This window comes from Lacerta agilis, chromosome 12 (assembly GCF_009819535.1).
Source record: "Lacerta agilis isolate rLacAgi1 chromosome 12, rLacAgi1.pri, whole genome shotgun sequence".
NCBI classification, from domain to species: domain Eukaryota; kingdom Metazoa; phylum Chordata; class Lepidosauria; order Squamata; family Lacertidae; genus Lacerta; species Lacerta agilis.
The window spans coordinates 6,475,693-6,496,304 of record NC_046323.1 but is presented as its reverse complement, the minus strand read 5'-3'; the positions used below and the strand labels follow the sequence as shown (position 1 = coordinate 6,496,304).

The window sequence follows — 20,612 nt, the reverse complement described above, 5'->3', positions numbered from 1 at the left end:
AAACTGCCCTCCTTCTTGTCCAAAAGCTGGACTGAAAAAATAAAGGATTCACATACCATGTGGCTTCCTAACGCAAAGCAAAGGGGGAGCCCATGGTGTTCTTCATCAGGATAATATTATAAGGAATATTATGAGGAAATGAGTGGGATTTTTATTGCCTTCAAAACTATGGCTCCAGATTTAAGGAGGATTATGAATAAAGCTCTTTGAGGTGGGTACTATGATCGCATAGTCCTGAAAGTTTTATTTTGTGTGGTTTTAGAAAACATTCCAGGATATTTCATTATTCATTTTATCTTATTATTGTGGTGTGATGCTGGTTGAAGCTATAAAATGCAAATTTGGCTTGAAGTCCATTTTCACATAAAGATTCAGAAATATACATAACAGCACACTGGTGCTTTTTTTAAAAGCCTTTATATTTTTAACAGGATACATTGAAAGGTTTTAATGACACAACATTGTTCTGTGTAAAATGTTAAAAGGTATGTGCTGAGTTACAAAATAGGAGCTTGCAAAATAGCGTATTTGCTTACATCTTGGGTGGAAAGCTTGGAGCCTGATTCTCCAAACTTAAAAAAAAAACAAAAACTTGCAGAATTGTTTAACATTTACCACTGCTACTACTGCTGTATCTCCAGCAACACATGATGGTCTGAAAAAGTTCAAAGTACGGTGAAGGTGATGTCCATAACTGGACAACTAAGAAAAAGCACTCTTGTTTCATGGAGTGCTCTTATTCAGGGTCCCAGATAACCAGCCTCTTAATTTTCAGGATACTCCATTGCATTTCTGCTTGTGAGGCAGAAAGAGAAACCCTCTTCTATTTAAGCAGAGAGAGAAATTCCCTCTCTAAGACTCTGAATCACCAAGTTGTTGAGCGTTTCAGCCTTCAGCTGCTTCTCCGGAGAGGAAAAATGAGCTCCCTCTTGTACGAAGCAAAACAAAAAAACTCCACAGTCTTGAGTCACAATATTAAACTTGAGCGCCTTGAAATGTGATTATGACAGTGTCCAGTTTGGCTGCCCAATAGATTTTGGATATCTTCACTGTTAAATTAGGTGAGGCAAGCACTAAAACTTGGATTGCACTTCTCCAGTGAGTGGACTTTCCCTCTAGACACTTGCTTTATAGGACACTGGGCTTGGTGAATGTTTCTTCTCTTCCATGTGGCAACTCTTTGCCCCAATCCCCCCACCAGACTTCCCAACCCCCAATTGCAGCCAGCTAATACTGTCTCAACCGGGGTATGGTTAAGAGTGTTTCATGGCAAGGCTTGGGGCAGAGACTCCTTTCTACTTAAATTTTAGGCCTTTGGGACATCTGCTTCATTCTAGAATGTCCCTGTGTCTCACTGTTAGCTTCTCGTCCGCGTAACGTCATGGCCTGGAAGAACTTGCACATTTTAGTGTGCACTACATCATGCTGAGTTTGTGAACTGAGCAGCACTTAATATTAAACGCAAAAGGCATTCCCACTTAGGGTGATTGATTTGGAGCGCTTGTTTACTGTGAAGTAAAAGGAACTGCAGATGTTTGATGAAAGACACCAAACATCTGCATTTTCAATACTGTACGGAGCTCTGTGTAAGGGCAGCAGCAGCAGCAGCAAAAGCAGCATTCGCTTAAAATAAAAAAAAAAAGAAGCAGCAAAAATTAAATGAAGCAAAGGGCTCCTTTTCTTTAACCTCTTACAGGACTTGGACACTTTCCATAGTTTAATGTGGAAAAGGCCTGTTGCTAAAGAAGTGTAGTCATATGGTTTGCTTTGAAGATGTGGGAGCAATGCAGGGCTGCCTGACGCAGGGGTGTGTCCCACAGATGACAGATGTGTTTGCTTTTCATGGCTTTCTCTGTGCAACAGGCTAGGATTATATCCATCCAGTTATCATCACTTCTTCCCAGATGAGACAAGCTTGCATCCACACGGGAGCATGAGTGACCAGCGCAACGTCCAATGAGTTCCAGCCTGGCTCTGAAACTTGACAAAAAGGGGAGAGCAGCTGCAGAGAGGGGTGTTGCTTAAGAAAGCCACAGGCCAGCGAAGGGGGAAGCAAAACAGCCTCTCTTGTCCCATTGCTTTGCCACTGAAGATGCTTTGAATGTTGGAAGCACACAGAGCTTTGAGAATTACTTGATTGTTTTAAAGATTTGTGTGCCACCTTCCTAGGTAGCCCTCATGAAAACTGAAACAGTAGTGAATATTTCATTATATATCCGTAAAACTACCACCACCCCCTTTAGTAAAAGTAGCTTGAAATGAAGTCTTTGGTGTTTGTTCAAATGCCAGAAAAGTAGGGGCCATGTGAACTCCTTTAAGGAGGGAGTTTCACACATTTGGGCCCACCACTGAAAAGGCCCTGTCTCTAGTGGCATAGATCTCAATGGTGAGTTTAAAGCTGATCCTAGGCTGTCCTCCAAATGCCTGATTTCAGTCTTGGATAAATCAGCATACCTCACCAATTTGGTATTTATTTGTTCCAGTGCGAAAAAGAAACAAAGGTTAAGATAACTTACTAAATAGGGGGGAAATATTTAAAGTATGCAGAAAGAATTAAATGCAACCATTTTCCCTGAAAGATAATTTCTGTTTCTTCTACCTTTCAAATGATGTCTGCATTTCTATATTTACAGTATGTGGTATCATAGAATCATAATATTGAAGAACTGGAAGGGACTGCAGTCCAACCCCCTGCAATGCAGAAATCTTTTGCCCAGTGTGGGGCTCAAACTCACAACCCTGAAATTTAAGAGTCTCATGCTCTCCCAAACGCCACTTGTACCACATGGCCCTTCAAAATTGGGATGCAGATCCACCCTAAATCTGATCCTGCATGGGTTTGTGGCCTATCTACAAGGAAATAAACGCAGAATCCAGATGTTTCATGGACCTGGATTTCGTTGCCGACATTTCCTATTTCGGAGAAAAGAGATTCTCAGTTTAAACAACCTTATAGGGACACTTAACATGGCTTGTCTTTGTCTCTGTGAATATATCCTTGGCACCACCAGCAGCTTCAGATGTGATTGATTTACTACACAGAAATCATTCCTATGCACACAAAAAAGTATGCAAACTTAATTTGGATTGTCATATGTGTTGAATTCACAATGTATCTATTTTGCTTTATGTAGACATGCTTTGGAAAGCTATGGCTTCTCAAACTTTATACATACACCCAAATAGTGGAATGATAGTCACAAATTGGCGGACAGCTGGCATCCCACCCCCGACTGAAATGTTGTCATTTTAGAAAATTAGTCACGTTTTGATGCAAACCTAAGATTTTTGGGGGAAATGGCTTGTCTAACATTTTGCATATTGAACACTAGAGGGAGCCAATGTCTGCATGTTTTCTTCATATAAATTCAAACCACCTGTCTCTTATTGCTATGGAAATGTTTCTTAAAAGATGTGTTGGTTTCTAAATGTGGCCCTTACACTCCCAGTGCTTCTGGATACACACACACACACACACACAGCAGCATTAGAGAAGTTTCCCAATTTGCCAACATTATTTAGGCCATGTATTATTTTCTACACTTACTTTATGGCACAACATTCATAGTTGGGGGTTCATAATTGGGGGTGGGGGTAGAGAAGCAAATCCTTTCAGCCTAGTGGAAGGGCACATGCTCTTCAGTTATGAGAGCCAGTTTGGTGTAGTGGTTAAGAGCGGCAGACTCGTAATCTGGTGAACCGGGTTCGCATCTCTGCTCCTCCACATGCAGCTGCTGGGTGACCTTGGGCTAGTCACACTTCTCTGAAGTCTCTCAGCCCCACTCACCTCACAGGGTGTTTGTTGTGGGGGAGGAAGGGAAAGGAGAATGTTAGCCGCTTTGAGACTCCTTCGGGTAGTGAAAAGCGGGATATCAAATCCAAACTCTTCTTCTTCTTCTTCTTATAACCTCAGCTTAAGCTGCAGAAAATGTTGTTTGGGATGAAGAAAGGGGAAAGAAAGAGCAATTTCATCCCAAGAAATAGGGACCTCATCAGGTTTGAAAGCAGAAGATTGCAGGATGAAGGTTTACAAGCTGATAGCTTTGCCAAAGAGGAAGAGTTTCTTTTTTTATAACCTTTCCTTATTTTGTGATGGGGCTACTTGATGTGCTGGAGTTGTGGTTCCCTCTTGAGCAACAGAAAGGGATAAAGATGGGGCAGAAGTCGGATGGAGAGAGATGAGGTGTTGTTTCTGTTCCAAAGATTCCCATTGGCTAAAGTGAAAAGCTTCGCTTTTTATGCTCAAGTTGGGCATAAACGTTAAAATAAAGACTGCAAATGTTACTGTCTTCCTGAAAGTGTTCAGGTGGCATGGGCTGGCTGGATGCAGAGGAGTGGTGAAGCACTAACTGGGGAACCCCCAAGGGAAGAAGGCTCAGAGCCAGGGGATTGGTGGTGGGATGAAGGAGGAGGAGGAGGAGGAGGAGGAGGAGGAGGAGGAGGAGGAGGAGGAGAAGAAGAAGAAGAAGAAGAAGAAGAAGAAGAAGAAGAAGAAGAAGAAGAAGAAGAAGAAGAAGAAGAAGAAGAAGAAGAAGAAGAAGTAGTAGTAGTTTGGGTTTGATACCCCGCTTTATCACTACCCAAAGGAGTTTCAAAGTGGCTAACATTCTTCTTTCCCTTCCTCCCCCACAACAAACACCTCTGTGAGGTGAGTGGGGCTGAGAGACTTCAGAGAAGTGTGACTAGCCCAAGGTCACCCAGCAGCTGCATGTGGAGGAACGGGGAAGCGAACCCAGTTCCCCAGATTACAAGGCTACTGCTCTTAACCACTACACCACACTGGCTCTCCACACAGGATGACAATGAGTGGTCAGAGAAGAAGGAGCAGACTGGGAGGAGGAGGTGTCAGAAGCTGAAAAGGTAACAGGGTTTAGTGAACAGGAAGACGCTGGGACATAGAGAAGTCCAGAAGCAGAGGCTGGTGAGGAGGGATGCCAAGAGGCAGAGATGAAGCAGGCTGCTGAAGAAGCCAAGGGGTAGCCCACCTCCTGTTACGACCAGCTCCCCTCCCACTGGGCTCCCAGCACTAGAAGAGGTATGAAGAGGGCGGTGCAAAGACAGATGCGTTGATGGAGTCTTTGATTGCTTGGGATGGACCTGGGGGAGTAGGAGGCTTACGCAACTGTGGGAATGCGTGGACCTTCAGTCCCCACAACTGCCTCGTAGACGCAAGATCTACCAGGAAGAGTTGCTGTGCTCACTAGGCCTGGCCTCCTGAGCTGTTTGTTTCTTTGAATAAAGATTTAACTTCACTGATGCTGTGTGAGTTATTACTGACCTATTACTGACCTGCTCCTGGCACCTGCCTCTGACATCAGGTATTAAAAGTTTTTAAATAGTGCCTGCCAGGAAGAGTTGGCCTTAAATCCATAGGAAATGGCTTCTAAAAACACATCTTTCTTTTTGTTGTCCGGGTGAAGGAGGTGGCGAGATTAACATAGTAACTTGGGGGCTTTTCTGGCAGGAGCCTCAAGCTATTGAAACTTACTGATGAGTTATTGTGGGGCAGAAGGAGGGAGTGACCTTTTAAGTCACCATATCTTGGCTTAACACTTCCAGAAGAAATCTGATGCTGTTTCATTTAGATTTATGTTACGTGCTGAGTTGAATTCAATTTACAAATGATAAGGGAGCATGGTAAAGTGAAGGAGACAGCAAGCAACGGATTTAACAGGAGGTGTTGCAAGTCAGCTTGCTTGAACTTGCCCTGACTAAAGCCTCTCTAGGCCAAACCAGAATATTCCTTCTCCGGTATGGGCAACCATTGCAAAAGCTGGATTTTAGGGGTACTGTACTTCATAACAGTTGCTAGGATCCAAGCCAATGTGACAATTTTGTTGTTGTTATTTTTGTTGTTGCAAAAAAAAAAAAACTAAACTAAACCCAGTCTTTCATTTGCTTCCCTCCTACCCTGTTATTTTGGGATATTCTCTACAGGTCCTGTGTGACAGACATGTGTGAGTGCCCTGTTCATAAAAACTGCTACTGTGAGTCCTTTCTCGCCTATGCTAGAGCCTGTCAAAGGGAAGGTCTGAAAGTTCACTGGAAACCTGAGCAGAATTGTGCTGGTAAGTGAGACACACTGATTGCTTCATTGCAACTGCAAGTGCATTTCCTACTGTGCCCATGTAACAAAACCTGGTTTTTGCTCTCGGGCTTCTCTACTTAATTCTCCCCCTCTCTTCACCCAACCCATGGGCCAGCAGTTTTGCAGCATGAGGGGCTGATTCGGAGTGGAGAAGTGGTGGGCAGGGAAAGGTTTAAGCACCCCCATCCCAAAGCTGTTCCTCCCCCCACCTAGCCGAAATAGCCCTTAGGCAACAGGCTTGCAAAAACAGTTCTGCCCCAAATGCACAATCTGGCAGCTTACAGTATTGCAGCTCTGTTAGAGCAGAGATGGCTAAATGATTCCCAGGTGCTGAAATCCAGTGGCCAGCCGGCATGCATTGTGCTCTTTGGAGAGAGTACAGAAAGCGTGTCTGACAAGCGAGATTCTGGCAACTTTGTACTAACAAGCCCGTTGTAAAACTTTGCATCGGGTACCTATTTCACTTGTCTGAGCCTGCTGGAAGAACAGAGGGGTGGGTAGCGGAAGGATCACAGGACTGTAATCGTGACATATTCTAGCTGATTACTGACATTTCCTGGACTGCTTGCTCTCTCATGTGGAAGCACAGATGCAATCGATCTTCCTTCATAGGAAGCGAGAAATGAATGGCAATCAGTGGTGGAAAAACACAACTGATCTGCATCTATTTTATTCATTAAACTGACTAGTCATGCAATCCACTAATCATTTAAACCCAAGTGCTTGCAATTAAGTGCTCCAAAAAGTTCTGGTGGAGCATGGAACAGTTTTATCCCACTGTACCCATCCCCTTTTGTGGTTTGAGCCATTCCTGGCAAGCATGGCAAAACCCCCAGAAGCCTCCAGTGGGGTAGGAGAGTGATGGGGATTTTGACCACCTGCTGTGCTCCTTCCAGAGTAGTTTGCCCACCTTTGGTCCCCCACTCCTGCACTCGGCTCTCAGCACAGGCAGAGTACGTTCCCTTTGCCACAGAGTCCTAGGAAATAAGAGAAAATGAGAAGCAAATTGCTTAAAACGTAAAACCTTGGTCAGATAGCATGAAACAGCAACATAAAACACGACTTTGAGAGGAACGTTGCAAAGCCTCATAGATTGCTTTATAAAGTAATCCTTGGGCCTATTTTCTTTATATGGAAAGAGAGGGAGAAAAGGTAGTGTAGCACACAATCGTATTTTTTAAAATATAAATTGGGATCATAAAATGTAAAGGAAAGGCAAAATTTGGATGTTTCAGATTAACTGTAATTGGAACTCATCATGGCAGAATTAAAAACATACCAGTTTAAGTGTCATCTGTTTTGTTTTCTGATTTTCTGTTTTTGCATTAACTTTTATTATAATTAAGGAAGGGGAAAAGGTGTTGATTGATTGCAGTTCTGAGGTAAATTAGGGAGATAGATAGAGATAGATATATCCCTTTTGGAAGGAACAAAAATGATGCTCAAATATGTGCAGCTTGATTTTTGGTGTGCAATTTAAGAAGACTTGGAGACTGCTTTTGCCTGTTGCAAGCTCACGGGGGTCGTTTTACAGGCCCCTGAGCTGCCCCCAAACCAAGCCACCCACTCGGCAAGCCCCCATGTGCTGCGCTAAACTGGCGCGGCGTGGGGATTCGCTTTCACGGCACCGGAAATCGCGTCAGCGCAGATGTTAGAAATCACAGGCGTGCGCGCTCACATGTGCCTGCAATCCAGCCCATGGAGGGGGCTCCACGGCAGTGAACTGGCCTAGGCAAAGTAAGCCTTGCCGATCCCTGATATATGCAGTGTGAACAAATATAGCCACTGGCTGTGTTTGACTATATAAATTCTTTATACATATTATAAACATAACTCACACAACTCTTTTCTCTTTATCTAATTGAGTAGAAATGATTAAGGACCAACATTTAGAACAGGAAATACAAACAGATCAGTTCTTATATACGTAATGTCCAAATAAAAGCTTTTTGTGTTCCACGTATGTCTTAGCGAATACAGGTATCAAACGAAACAACTTTAAGGAGCAGTACTTGCAAAAGATGAATAGTTTAAACAACTATTCATTGAATTTCTGAGAAGCAGGAAAGAGCAGCTGACTCTCATATCTCTTAGACAATTTCCGGACTGAGGCCTCTAAAGCATTTTGCCTTGTTTCCTTGACACATACAGTAAAAGTTCCACTGAGAATTTGCAATAAGAAACACTGCGCCGTTGTGCCATAATATTACAAGATATGGGACATGGCAAAACCCATAGGTATAATTTTAAGCGATGACATTCCTCTTTCTTTGAATTACCTTCCAGCCACCCAGTGTAAACATGGTGCAGTCTATGATACCTGCGGTCCTGGATGCGTGAAAACATGTGACAACTGGAACGAGATTGGTCCCTGCAATAAACCATGCATTGCAGGCTGCCACTGCCCTGCAAACTTAGTCCACCACAAAGGAAGATGCATCAAACCCATTCTCTGTCCACAGCGGTGACATTAGCTTTTATCCACAAGGACTTTGTAACTGGTGGCTTTTGGTAACCTTTCTAAGCTCACAGCCAATGAAGGACTGCAGTGCTGGCTGGCAGATTTTGCAAAGCACTCTCACAAAGAATGGGGAGAAATATGTGTGCCTATATATTTATATGTGTATATGGGTGTGTGTGAGAGAGAGAGAGAGAGAAAGAGAGAACATAAACACAAGTGTATGTTGTTAAAGGACTCTGGACTTGCCAGGATTACGGGTCCCCCCCCCCCCCGATAGTAATGTATATTCTCTGAATTTAAAAAGTTACCCATTCCTGCTCATTCTGCTACATGTGATCCTGGACCTCTGCCCCCAAATTCTGGCCCCGATGGCACCCCTGTGTGTGTGTGTGTGTGTTGTGTAATAGCATGTTCAGGGAGAGCAGGTGTACAGAAATAAATGGTCATACCCTTGGTATCGCAGGACGAAAGAAATGGCGGCAGCACCTGCCCCTCCCCAGCACTGTACAAATGTCCCCCTAACATGAAGCCCACATGATCAAATCCTCAACACAACAGCCATAGCATAAACAATTCCACACAGTGCCCATTGAAGCCACAGGTCACTTCTCTGTCCCACCTGCATTGGCTTAAATGCATATAGGCCCCTGGGATATGGTAGCATCAGTCCTAGTTTTAACTATATATACCCACATACACGTACATGTGCGCACACATATGAAAATAGGCATCATTTATATAAACCATAGAAAGATGAGTTATTATATGTATATTATTTTGCTATAAAGTTTATGTATTAGCATTTCTGTTATCTTCACCTGTAAGCCATGTGAGTCATTTGTGTAAATAAGGCAGGTGTTTGATGGCAAGAGAGCACCCACCGAGCCATCGCCTCCTAGTTTCCATGGATGCGTCTCCCAAGGCCACAGGATTTCCACATAAAGTTACTATTAGATTCCGATTTCCGGATACATAAGAAACAGGTGTTATCTGAAGTTAGGATTTATCCAGGGATGGCTCAGGTTTCCCACCTCAGACCAGCCTCGGGTGATTGTTAAGAGCACCTTAAATTAGCAAAGAACCCTGGCATTGGAGATTATGCCTCACTGGTTCGTTCCGGCGTTCCTTGGAACATCGCTTTAGTTGGCGTAACATTTAAATGAACCCAACCACATGCATGGGGGCAGAGGCTGTAGTTTCCAACCACCAGGCATGTAGTGTGGGGAGGACCGGAAGGCTCATGATTTTGAGGGGGTGCAAGCTAGTCACCCCCAAGCAGGAATCCACACCCTGCCTGCCACCAAGGGTCTCTGGGCCCCAGCCTGGCCTGGCCACCATGCCCCCAGCCCCCTCGCTGAATGGCCGCCTGGCTAGTGTGTGTGTGGGGGGGGGTGCGCAACAGCTCTCCCCCTTCTTGTGGTTTTCAGCAGCAGGTATTCAGAAGCATATTGCCTCCAACAGTGGATATAGAACACAGCCATCATGGTTAATGTTGGCAGAAGGGGAAAGAGGTGACCATCCTGCTTGCACTTCTGGGCCTTTTGTCCTTCTGGACTAGACAACAGCCGAGATGTGTGCAGCAAGAGACTCAAAATATTCACTGTGCTGCCATTCCTAAGAATTCCTTGGCCGTTTTCCACAAACGTGTTTTGTACCAGGTGATAGCTATTCCCTAGTACCTGAGATGGGAAGATTGTTGTTCATGCTGAGGTGGGAAGATTATTGTTCATGCTCAAATGTTTCACTTCCTTTCAAAAAAAAAAGTGGAAGAACTTTGTTTCCCACAGAGAGCACCTGTGTACTGTACAGGATGAGTAACGAAAAGGAAAAACAAAAGGTGTTTATTTAAATATTTAAATGCATCTACCTGTATATGCTATGTTTGATAGCCATGGAAAATAAATATTAAAGAAACAAAAAAGATTTGTGTCAGACAAAGACCTACCGGTAACCATAGGCTTTCAGTTCATCTCATAAACAATTTTGGAATTTAGTTTCTTTTAAAAATAACCATTAAATGCTATGCCTGTTTGAGTTGGAACAGCGGTTTGATTCATTATATCTACTGTTTTGAAATTCATAAAGGAAAAAGGGTTTCCTGTGATTCTCTGTCCAACACCTAGAAGAGCTTTTTTTCTGACATGCATGTATTAAGTCCCAACACAGAGTATAAAATGTGAAATCTGATGCAAGCAAACTTTTGGGTCTTTCCCAACTTTAGCAGCGTGGAAGTTGGTGCAATGTTGCTTCTTTGTAGGACCAGAAGCACAGAGTCATTGGGGAGGAATTTCCAACCCCACAGAGCAGATTTAGGTGTAGAGGTTTTCCGCTGAGCAAATTGAACTCTGGTTTGCTTGCAGACAAGCACAACAGAGTATATATCATGCTGGTACTTGCAAATGCCCTCATGATTAATTTTTTTAAATTAATATTGATCATATGCCACCAACAATGTGGCCTTACATGATAATGACTAATCAAATGAAAACTAATCTGGACGCTGGGAAAGAAAATCCCACATAAATTTCAGACCACACTGGACCTTAAGGGTTTTTAATTTTTTTTTCTCTGAACATCAAGTTTCACTTAAAATAAACTGCATCAGGTTAACAGGATGTAAATCCATACAATTCAGTTTGAATGTTTCAAGGTAAAGTCACATGTTTCAAAAGCTGGTTCCATTATTGGAAATAAAAGCCACCAGAAGGGCTTTCCTTTGAAATGCTGTTAAGGCAAAGGTGAATTGCTTCTAAGCTGTATTAAAAATTCCTATCTTTAATACCGCATTGAAAATCCGCTTTGCCACCCCGCCTATTTGGATAAAGGCATTGGGTTTAAAAAGTTATTATTTGTTTTGGTTCAAGGCAACAGAGGCTGTAGGAATGTGCTTGTTGTAAGCTTCTTTCATCTCATACATTTCACTGGTGAGGCATAATCTGATCTCTGTCAACTTGAACCGCTTTGTAATGTCTCTGTTTTGAATATTTTTACAAAGATCTGAAGTTCATGTAAGCCAACGGTTGCAGCTATTTTTGTTTTAAGGTCAATGAATACAACGGTGTATTGTTTTTAAACACAGTGGCTGGGCTTCATCTTCATTGACTGATTCAGGTAAGATACCTGTGAATATATCACCTGGCAGATGATAAAGATTTAGCAATTCCTTTAAAATACAGCCTGAGTCGAATTATTGATGTGTTCTTCATCTCAGCAGATAATAAATGAGGACTACCTTTTTGAATCGTACAAGGCAATGTTCCAAGTTTTATAGTTCATATTCATTAACAAATTGTACACAGGGCATGTACCAAACAATAGCATCCCCATTTTGTTTTGAAGGTAAGCTCCTTTGCTGAGGAGCTTTTACTCAAGAGGAATGGTGTACTTCTAATCCTTGAAATAATTTCACATTGATTTCTGCAAATTGTGTAATGTACAGGATGTCCGAGGCCTTAGTTTTGCTGTGGACAAACCATGGTGTTTTATCTTCTCAGTATTTCCTTGCAGGCCAGCAAAGATATTTATTGTGAATTGAAAGTGCCTTTCATTTGCAAAGCCAACCAGCGCTTTTACAAAAGTCTCCTTGCTATTGATTGAATCCTAATTTTATATGTGGTTAAGTTATTAATAGAGGAATCAACATTGGGCCACTGGTTTTCAGCTGTGTAAGGTGGTTCTTGCAGGTGCCATCAATGAGCTGCAAAGTTCCTTGTCTCTGAATAGTCTGAACAGAAATTAAGCTCAAGAATATTTTGGTACACTGTACTATAGAACTGCTGATCCATTTAGCAATGTTAAGATATAAGAAACAACAACCCACCCAGAGCCCAGAACCTTGAAGTGGCAACATTTATGTGAATTTCCTTCAGAACTTGGTTGGTTTTTAGTTGCTTATTGGTAAATGGAGAAATCATTGTACAGTAGAACGGGAATTAAAGTCACTTAAAAAGTCATGCCAGGAAAGAAAAGAAGAAGCACATTTTGACTTCTGCTTCTGACTTTAAATGTCTTCATTAATTTGTCTTAAATAGGTATCTCACTCACCAATCACTGACAGGCAGATACTTTTTCTGAAGGCTGAATCCATAATTCTTTAATATAAACTGCACCCATCAGTTGTAAAGAGAGTGCGTGGATTTTTTTTAGAAAAAATGGGCAGAGGTGACAGAGAAAATTGGATAAATTAATCAAAACAATCATTTAAATTCCATTTTGGGATGCTGCATAACAGTATTTCTGTAGATAGAAATTCTTCAGAGTTGAAGATTGTTTTCAAAAAACACCTTTTGATTGTTTTTTTAAGGTGATTTTTGTGTATCTATGAAATTAGAGTGATCCCAATGAGTTTAGATTTCAGTGCTCAAACCACTTTAATGTGATCATTAGATGATTTGGTGACTGTGTGGCTTTGAATTTTTAAATCTTGCATTTTCAAGCTTTTTTCTGAAAACAAAGATTTTTAGGGCTGGTCATAAGGCTTGTGTTTCCAAGCTCTTCCACCAGGAAAAAATAATAATTTGTGTTTAAGTTCTTTAAGTCTGAACTTTGTGTAATAAACTTCCATTTGCTGGAGTCTTCATCCATTGGTGTAAACAAATAATGATTGTTTTAAAATCATAGCACAGGAAAGTGTTTTCTTTGCAGTAATTTCATCATGATGTCAAATATAGATGTTTGGTCAGGAAAGTGGTACATTTTGCTCATTGGTTGGAGAAATAACATTTCATTTAGAGAATCTCAAAACTTCTTCCATTTGGAATCCATACATTTTCATGCTATCTGAGTTTCACTGTATTATTGCCCTTTAGTCATTGTTGGTTTATGGAGTAGTTGGCTTAATTTACATTTATTTTCCAGCTTCATTCATTAATATAAGAATGTTTCTTTGTTGTTGAAAATGTGCAGTCTCTTCGCTTTGCAGATGTGTGTCCTTTACCTTTTTTTTTTCTTTTAGAAAATATTGTTGTTGTTGTTTTTATATAGGCCCCATCTTGTAATGCAGTTATTTTTACTGTTCATGTTGAAAATGATAGGCGGGAAGGTTTTGAAAAATTACATTTGCATTGAATGGTGTACAAGTGTCTGTGTCTCTGAAGATTGTCTCTCATTGAAAATGCGTGTAAACTTGTTTGATCTGAGGTTCAACGTTCACTCGGTCCATTTATTTATAAAGGCTTTCATTCTTTTTAATTGCCTTAACTATATATTTTTCCCCATTCGTGAGCCAGACGCTGCAAGGGAATAGGTTCACAGCATAGGTAGAAATGATCCTTTTCTTTACTATGTTGAATGATTAGTTTCATCTCTCTGCAAACAATCTGAGGTTTGTGTGCCACTCTGGATCTTTTCCTTGCAGGCTTAAGCTGTTAAGTAAATGTTTCCTTTTGGTGGGCAAAAAGTAGCTTGGCGATGGAGGAGAGGAGGAGAGTTCTGCGGCACAGGTAGATGGAACTGGTGAACGAACTGATGTTGCTGAAGGAGAATGGGTGAATCTGTGGATGTAAGGTTGACACATGGGCAGGCAAAGATCCCATTGAGCTCTGCCCTTCCCCAGGCAGGGTTGTCCTAGCGGGAATGTTGCAACGCAAAGGCACACTTCTTGTAGGCAGCATAAAGCAGGAGGATGGCTCGCAGCATTTGACGGCACATAGCCATCGCCATGCGCACCTGTGGTTCGCGGAGCCCGTGAGGCCTGCGCTGTTGGGGACTGATGACTTGGCAGAAGGCTGAACGCTCTGAAACCCGCAGCGAGCCGGTCCAATGCGGAGGCTGTACCGTCACGAGGTGCCCAAAGACTGAGTCGAGCCCCGTGAGCCGCACGGCCTGGGGCTTGTGCACAGCACCGCTGCATCCTCGTGTCTCTCCAGCCCCTCCGGGGGGTTGTGGGTGCCCAGCTCCGGTCTTGGCACTGGGCTCTAGCACCAGGCTGAGCCCCTGGAAGCAAAGTTGCACTTCCAGGTCGGTGGCAGTGGCTGGACTCTGCCCTCCCCGAAAGGGGTGTTTAGTGCTGCTGGGCTTGGGCACGGCACCCCGCAGCCATTGCAGGGACTCATCCAGGGGGGACCAGGGTGCCCAGAGCTGGTACCCACTGGCCATGGTCAGCGCTGCCCAGCCGCTGCCACCCTGCTCTGCCCAGGCTCTTGTTGCATCTTTCCTCAGTCCGGCGCCCGCGGCAACCCATTATGAGCATCCTTAACTCCAGAACACCAAGGCTGAGCCATTGTTCCACAAGCTCCTCCCTTCGACTCACACAGAATGGCTCTTCCTGTAAGGACAGAATCCCGCCCTCACCATCTGATATTAAAATAAATTTAAATGAACCGAGGCAGGGAGGATCTTCTTGGGGTTGGTACTAAAGTTATGATGGAACAGTCTCCCCAGAGAGGCTCACCTGATGCTTTCCTTAGCTTTTCAGTACCTGGTGAAGAACTTTTAAGCAACTTGTGGTTATTGTTGTTTTAATAATCTGGGGTTCTCAGTTCGATTATTCATGTTTCTTCGTACATCTGCTTTGTTTTGCATTTTCAATAATTGCATTTCATTCTTTTTTATTTTTGTGAAGCTCCCAGAGAACATATATTGTGTGGCCTTACAGATATAGTTAATAAATAATGAGTTAAATAACAAAACTCCTCTGGATGATACTAAGCCCAAAATTATAGCTGTCTTCCCAGTTCTGTACTCCCATTTATGCAAAGCAACACCCACCAAACAGGAGACAGTTTCACAAAAGTAGGTTTTGCATAATCAAAGGGCAGCTTCACACATCCACCCACATAATTGATTTCTTACCATTGGATTAACAAAGATTTATTACTTGCGCAAACCCATTCCTTTGGAAAAGCATTGTGTTTCAGAGCCCATCCACAGCTTCCAGACAAGTGTACCACTTGTTGCCGCACTCTTGCATGTGTGAATCGGCCAAAGAGTTCAGAAGTGGTCTACAAACAGGGAAGCGGATCTCACAAGTTTTTCCTTCAAAGTGAAATCCATTAAAGAGTTTCCTTAATTCAGCCCATTTTGATTTTAATTTCATATTTATCTGTACACTGCAGTTTTCCATCCACACAAAAATCAACTGAAGAGTCTCTAAGACAGGGTGTCCTCCAATATGTTGGACTACAGTTTCCATAACCCCCTGCCCCCCCTTCCTTGGCTACACCCATGGTATGGCAGCTTCCTATGCTCCTACTTCTTACATCTAGGGTGGATAAAACCTATGGCGGGGTTTGTTTCCATGCTACGCCAAGATTTAATTCTCATCTCTGTTCAAGAGATGTACTCTTTTTTTAAAATTTCTATTTGTTCAATTTTCTACAAAAAATAAATACAAAACACTAAACAAACACACATAATTCTTATAGATCATAACTTTCCTTAACATCTTTGGGTGACTTCCCCCGATCCCTCCCATCTGGATTTCATTTCTAATCAATCTTAGCAGTTTTCAAACTTACCAAATAAAAAAACAATTATTCCTAAAATTATATCTAAATCTACATTTCTGATCTATTTTAATACAATACTCCCAAAAACTTTAACTAATCAAATTTAATCTTAAAACATCTTAACAAATTTAAAACCTAACTTCTTCTTTCACACCAAGGACCTAGTATTTTACTTCCCTAGAATGTGAGGGCGATCTGGCTGCGACATCTGTCACCCCATTGATCGCCAGGGTCAATTCGGCTGATCTGGCTGGCTAGGCTCCCTCACCGCTCCATATGCGTCCCTCCCAAAGCTGCGCACTTGGTGGAAGAGGACAACCATCCCAGATAGGAGTGTACCGTTCTTCGGTCAAGGGTATACAATAGCTGTGCTCCCCTTCTAGAACCTCCAAACAAAGCTCAAGAGATGTACTCTGGCCCCAGTCTGTATAGTCTGACAGTTGGAGTTTGTCTGGCACAGTCTGCTTCTTTGGTGAGCTTTACCGACACTTAAGAGGAAAATGTGTTAGGCCTAAATACTCTTCAAAGAAGTTGGCACAGTTTCAGATGAGACAAATGACACAGTCTCCCTAAAGTGTTTAATTTTTCATTTGCAGTTTGTAATAAATGGTGCTTATCCTTTTGGAAGGAAATTAGTCCGTAACAGTGCTTTGGAAATATATCCATAGGAGTCACTTGGCATTTGAAGTTTGGCTTCTATAAGAAGTGGTTTGGCTACTGTTCATAGAGATGTTTCTCTGTAAGCTTTTACTTCACTTCAACTCCAAAATCCCCCTCATTAATTTTGTAGCTTTGTTTTATATGAAAAGGAAGTGTTGCCTTAACAGTGCCATCAGCCCCTCTACCCGTATATTTTTAATATTAATTTGATATTGGGAAATAGTAATAGCAAAGTAAATTAGAATAACCTCAGATATGCAGATGACACAACATTGATGGCAGAAAGTGAGGAGGAATTAAAGAACCTCTTAATGAGGGTGAAAGAGGAGAGCGCAAAATATGGTCTGAAGCTCAACATAAAAAAAAAAGCTAAGCACGTGGCCACTGGTCCCATCACCTCCTGGCAAATAAAAGGAGAAGAAATGGAGGCAGTGAGAGATTTTACATTCTTGGGCTCCATGATCACTGCAGATGGTGACAGCAGTCACGAAATTAAAAGATGCCTGCTTCTTGGGAGGAAAGCAATGACAAACCTAGACAGCATCTTAAAAAGCTGAGACATCACCTTGCCGACAAAGCTCCGTATAGTTAAAGCTATGGTTTTCCCAGTAGTGATGTATGGAAGTGAGAGCTGGACCATAAAGAAGGCTGATTGCCAAAGAATTGATGCTTTTGAATTATGGTGCTGGAGGAGACTTGAGAGTCCCATGGACTGCAAGAAGATGAAACCTATCCATTCTGAAGGAAATCAGCCCTGGGTGCTCACTGGAAGGATAGGTCCTGAAGCTGAGGCTCCAATACTTTGGACACCTCATGAGAAGAGAAGACTCCCTGGAAAAGACCCTGATGTTGGGAAAGATGGAGGGCACAAGGAGAAGGGGACGACAGAGGATGAGATGGTTGGACAGTGTTCTCGAAGCTACTAACATGAGTTTGACCAAATTGCGGGAGGCAGTGGAAGACAGGAGTCCTTGGCATGCTCTGGTCCATGGGGTCATGAAGAGTCGGACATGACTAAACAACAACAACAACAACAACCAACTAGGTTTAGTGTCTAGGTTTGGCTTGATTTTGTCAAATTATGGATTGACATCAATGATGGTGGCTCCTGCTTGATGACCTGCGGCTTGAGATTCTAAATCTCAGAGTAGATCTCCTAGAGAGTGGGGTGCCCCTTTTGTAGTTACCAGTACTCAGTCCCCAAATAATGATCAATAAGCTATTTATTTATTTAAAATTGCGCCTAATGCAAAAAGAAAGATCTATAGCCTCCAAGGTGGGATACCTCCAAGGTGGGACCCCCACCCACCCAATCTGGACAGATTTCAGAGAAATAACCCCTCCCATCTTCACCCACATCTCTTATTCCATTTCTGCTTCCCCCAAATATGTGGAAGCTGCCACTTATGCTATATATAGGAATACAAAATTATGTGATGCCAAAACTGGCCAGCCATCACCATAGGATCCATGTCTCTACCCTGGCACAAACATGTAACCTGTCACTTGTCACGATCATGGTGCCAGGTGAGATTCTGAAATAAAGGATATTTAACATTTCAATCTTAGCTTCCAGCCACACAGTGTTCCAGTCTAAAACTGCAAGCTGGCTGATGTCCCAGTGTACTTCCCTGTACCAAACGCCCTTTGGCAGACATGACCCTTGGCACTTTGAGCTGGCTGAAAGGTGTTTCTAAAGCCTAGCACAGCAGGCAACAAATCCTGTGAGTGAAGATGAGTGGCTGGAAAGTAGGAAAGGAGCAGGCCAAGGGTTAAGCAGAGTCCAGGCTATAAGGGTACAGGGCAGAAAGGAACACTCTGTGGTCCTCTGGCTGCTGGGCTACAACTGCCATAATCCCTTACCATTGGCCATGTTGGCTAGGACTCAAAGGAGCTGCAGTCCAACAATATCAAAGGACCTGCCCTGGAACCTTAAGGTGAAGGGAGGGTAATGAATATCGGCAACAACAACACCATTTGGAGGGCCGTAGGTTGCCCATTCCGGCTTCCTGTCCATTCCAGGCCCATGTTCCCAGATGAGTGTACACAAGAAAGAGGTGTCAAGGCACACTTAAGCTTCATTTGGCTCAAAGACTTAGTGAGAAAAGAAGGCTCTCACAGGACCTTTGAAATTAGACTAATAGTTGTAGATTTGATTTACATTATTGCACATGGCTTTCATAACATGGTATGTCAGTTTCTGATACTTCATTAACAGTTCTTCCTGAGTGGAAGAGGAGTTGCCAATTAACATGACACACATGTACAAACATATCTATCTCTATTTCTCTATCCACATACACATACAGGTGAAACTTGAAAAATTAGAATATCGTGGAAAGGTTCATTTCTTTCAGTAATTCAACTTAAAAGGTGAAACTAATATATGAGATAGACTCATGACATGCAAAGCGAGGTATGTCAAGCCTTTATTTGTTATAATTGTGATGATTATGGCGTACAGCTGATGAAAACCCCAAATTAACAATCTCAACTTTGGAGTTTTCATCAGCTGGACGCCATAATCATCACAATTACAACATATAAAGGTTTGATATTTCTCTCTTTGCATGTCATGAGTCTATCTCATATATTAAACTCCAGTAGCTAATGAAGACAATTGCTTACATAAATGAACTTTTCCATGATATTCTAATTTTTCGAGTTTCACCTGTAATAGTGAGACTGGAGAAGCCAGTATATAGCAGTTTCAGCTGAATTTGGGGGAACCACTTGAAGCATCTGTCATGTTGAGCTATTTCAATTGCCTTCGTTTGATTTGTTTGATTTGCTCATTGCAAACAGCTGAAAGTCTGTCAGTTTTGATAATAAACCTGATATGCAATGGGGGATGAATAATTTTTATTGCTACTGTATATACATTTCCCAAGGCCAGTAGGAGATTATGCATAATAGCTGGAGAATGTACAAAATGCAGACAAGATGCACACATTCTCCAAGACCTATTGAAATTCATGCATAATTGACTGGAGAATGTACAAGATATTGTCGAGATAGGCACATTCCTGAATGCCTGTTGAGGTGCATGTTGAAGAGATTGTGCCCTTGGAAATGTGCACATTCCCATGGGTCCAGCCATGACTAATGACTCCCAGGGGCTATAGATCTCCAGGGGCAGGAGAAATCAAGTCCTAGACATTTGAGAAAAGGATCACGGAGGGCTTAAGACAAGTTCAGAAATCTGCCTCTTTAAATCAACGCAGCATCTCTTGATGCTGAATTCTGCCCCATAGTAGAGTGGTTCAATCACTGGCTTAACAAAAATGCATTCACTTTAGCTAGAGCTGAAATGTTTTTATCCGTAGATTATTAACTCCGCAGTTTTGAGAGAAGTGCAACCTCTGCCTTTCAGTATTTTATCAAAGCTTTTAGGGAAGAAAAACTATATCTATATCCTTATCATTTAAACGTTTCCAAGCACAACTGCGAACAGCTTCTTATTTGATTGCGGGTGAGATGTGTTTGCTTTCTATCTGTTCAAATTGAACACAGCTAGGGGAAATATACTTTTCTGATTTATCTTGGATATAATATTCTTTTGGAGTACCAACCTGGGCTGGATTGTCTACTTCTTATTTAAATTGCATTGCAGTGGCTGTCTTCACAAAAGAATGCAGTAATGCTACTATTCCTAAAATAATTATTGAAATATTTGCTGGGAAAATTATGCAGCAAAGAGAGCATTAATAAGCAGATATAGCTGGTCTGTCAATAAAGGGTGGTGAGGGACTTAGGTATATTAGACCAGGTGGGCCCTGATTGGATCCAAACGTCACCTGATTCTGTTAGTCTGAAAACCACAGCATCCCTCTCCAGCATTGCAGTGGTGATGGTGCAGCAGAGATCAATCCAGCAAACTGTCTACGTACATCCTTCTCTCACAGGGTAATTGTGAGAGAAAAAGAGGTGGAAGGTACCATGTACACTACCATGA

General features: G+C 42.3%; 2 protein-coding genes across 2 annotated transcripts in view; one reads left to right on the top strand and one right to left on the bottom strand.

The window, feature by feature from the left end:
• The window catches only part of BMPER (BMP binding endothelial regulator), a 158,436-nt gene extending 149,723 nt beyond the window's left edge, over positions 1-8,713 (top strand). Inside the window, exons 14-15 of the mRNA XM_033165204.1 lie at positions 5,938-6,068; positions 8,375-8,713. Of these exons, the coding sequence (XP_033021095.1) occupies positions 5,938-6,068; positions 8,375-8,556 (313 nt within the window). The 3' untranslated portion in view covers positions 8,557-8,713. The remainder of the gene's footprint in view (positions 1-5,937; positions 6,069-8,374) is intronic.
• A 4,633-nt stretch (positions 8,714-13,346) lies between these two features.
• Positions 13,347-14,702, bottom strand: FANCD2OS (FANCD2 opposite strand). The gene has a single exon (XM_033166125.1). The coding sequence runs from the start codon at positions 14,643-14,645 to the stop codon at positions 14,115-14,117; it is 531 nt and encodes a 176-aa protein (XP_033022016.1). The 5' UTR covers positions 14,646-14,702; the 3' UTR covers positions 13,347-14,114.
• Between the last annotated feature and the right edge of the window lie 5,910 nt (positions 14,703-20,612).

Bases quoted from the DNA above. Each gene is read 5' to 3' on its own strand.
- FANCD2OS (XM_033166125.1), bottom strand. From the start codon at position 14,645: ATGGCCAGTGGGTACCAGCTCTGGGCACCCTGGTCCCCCCTGGATGAG.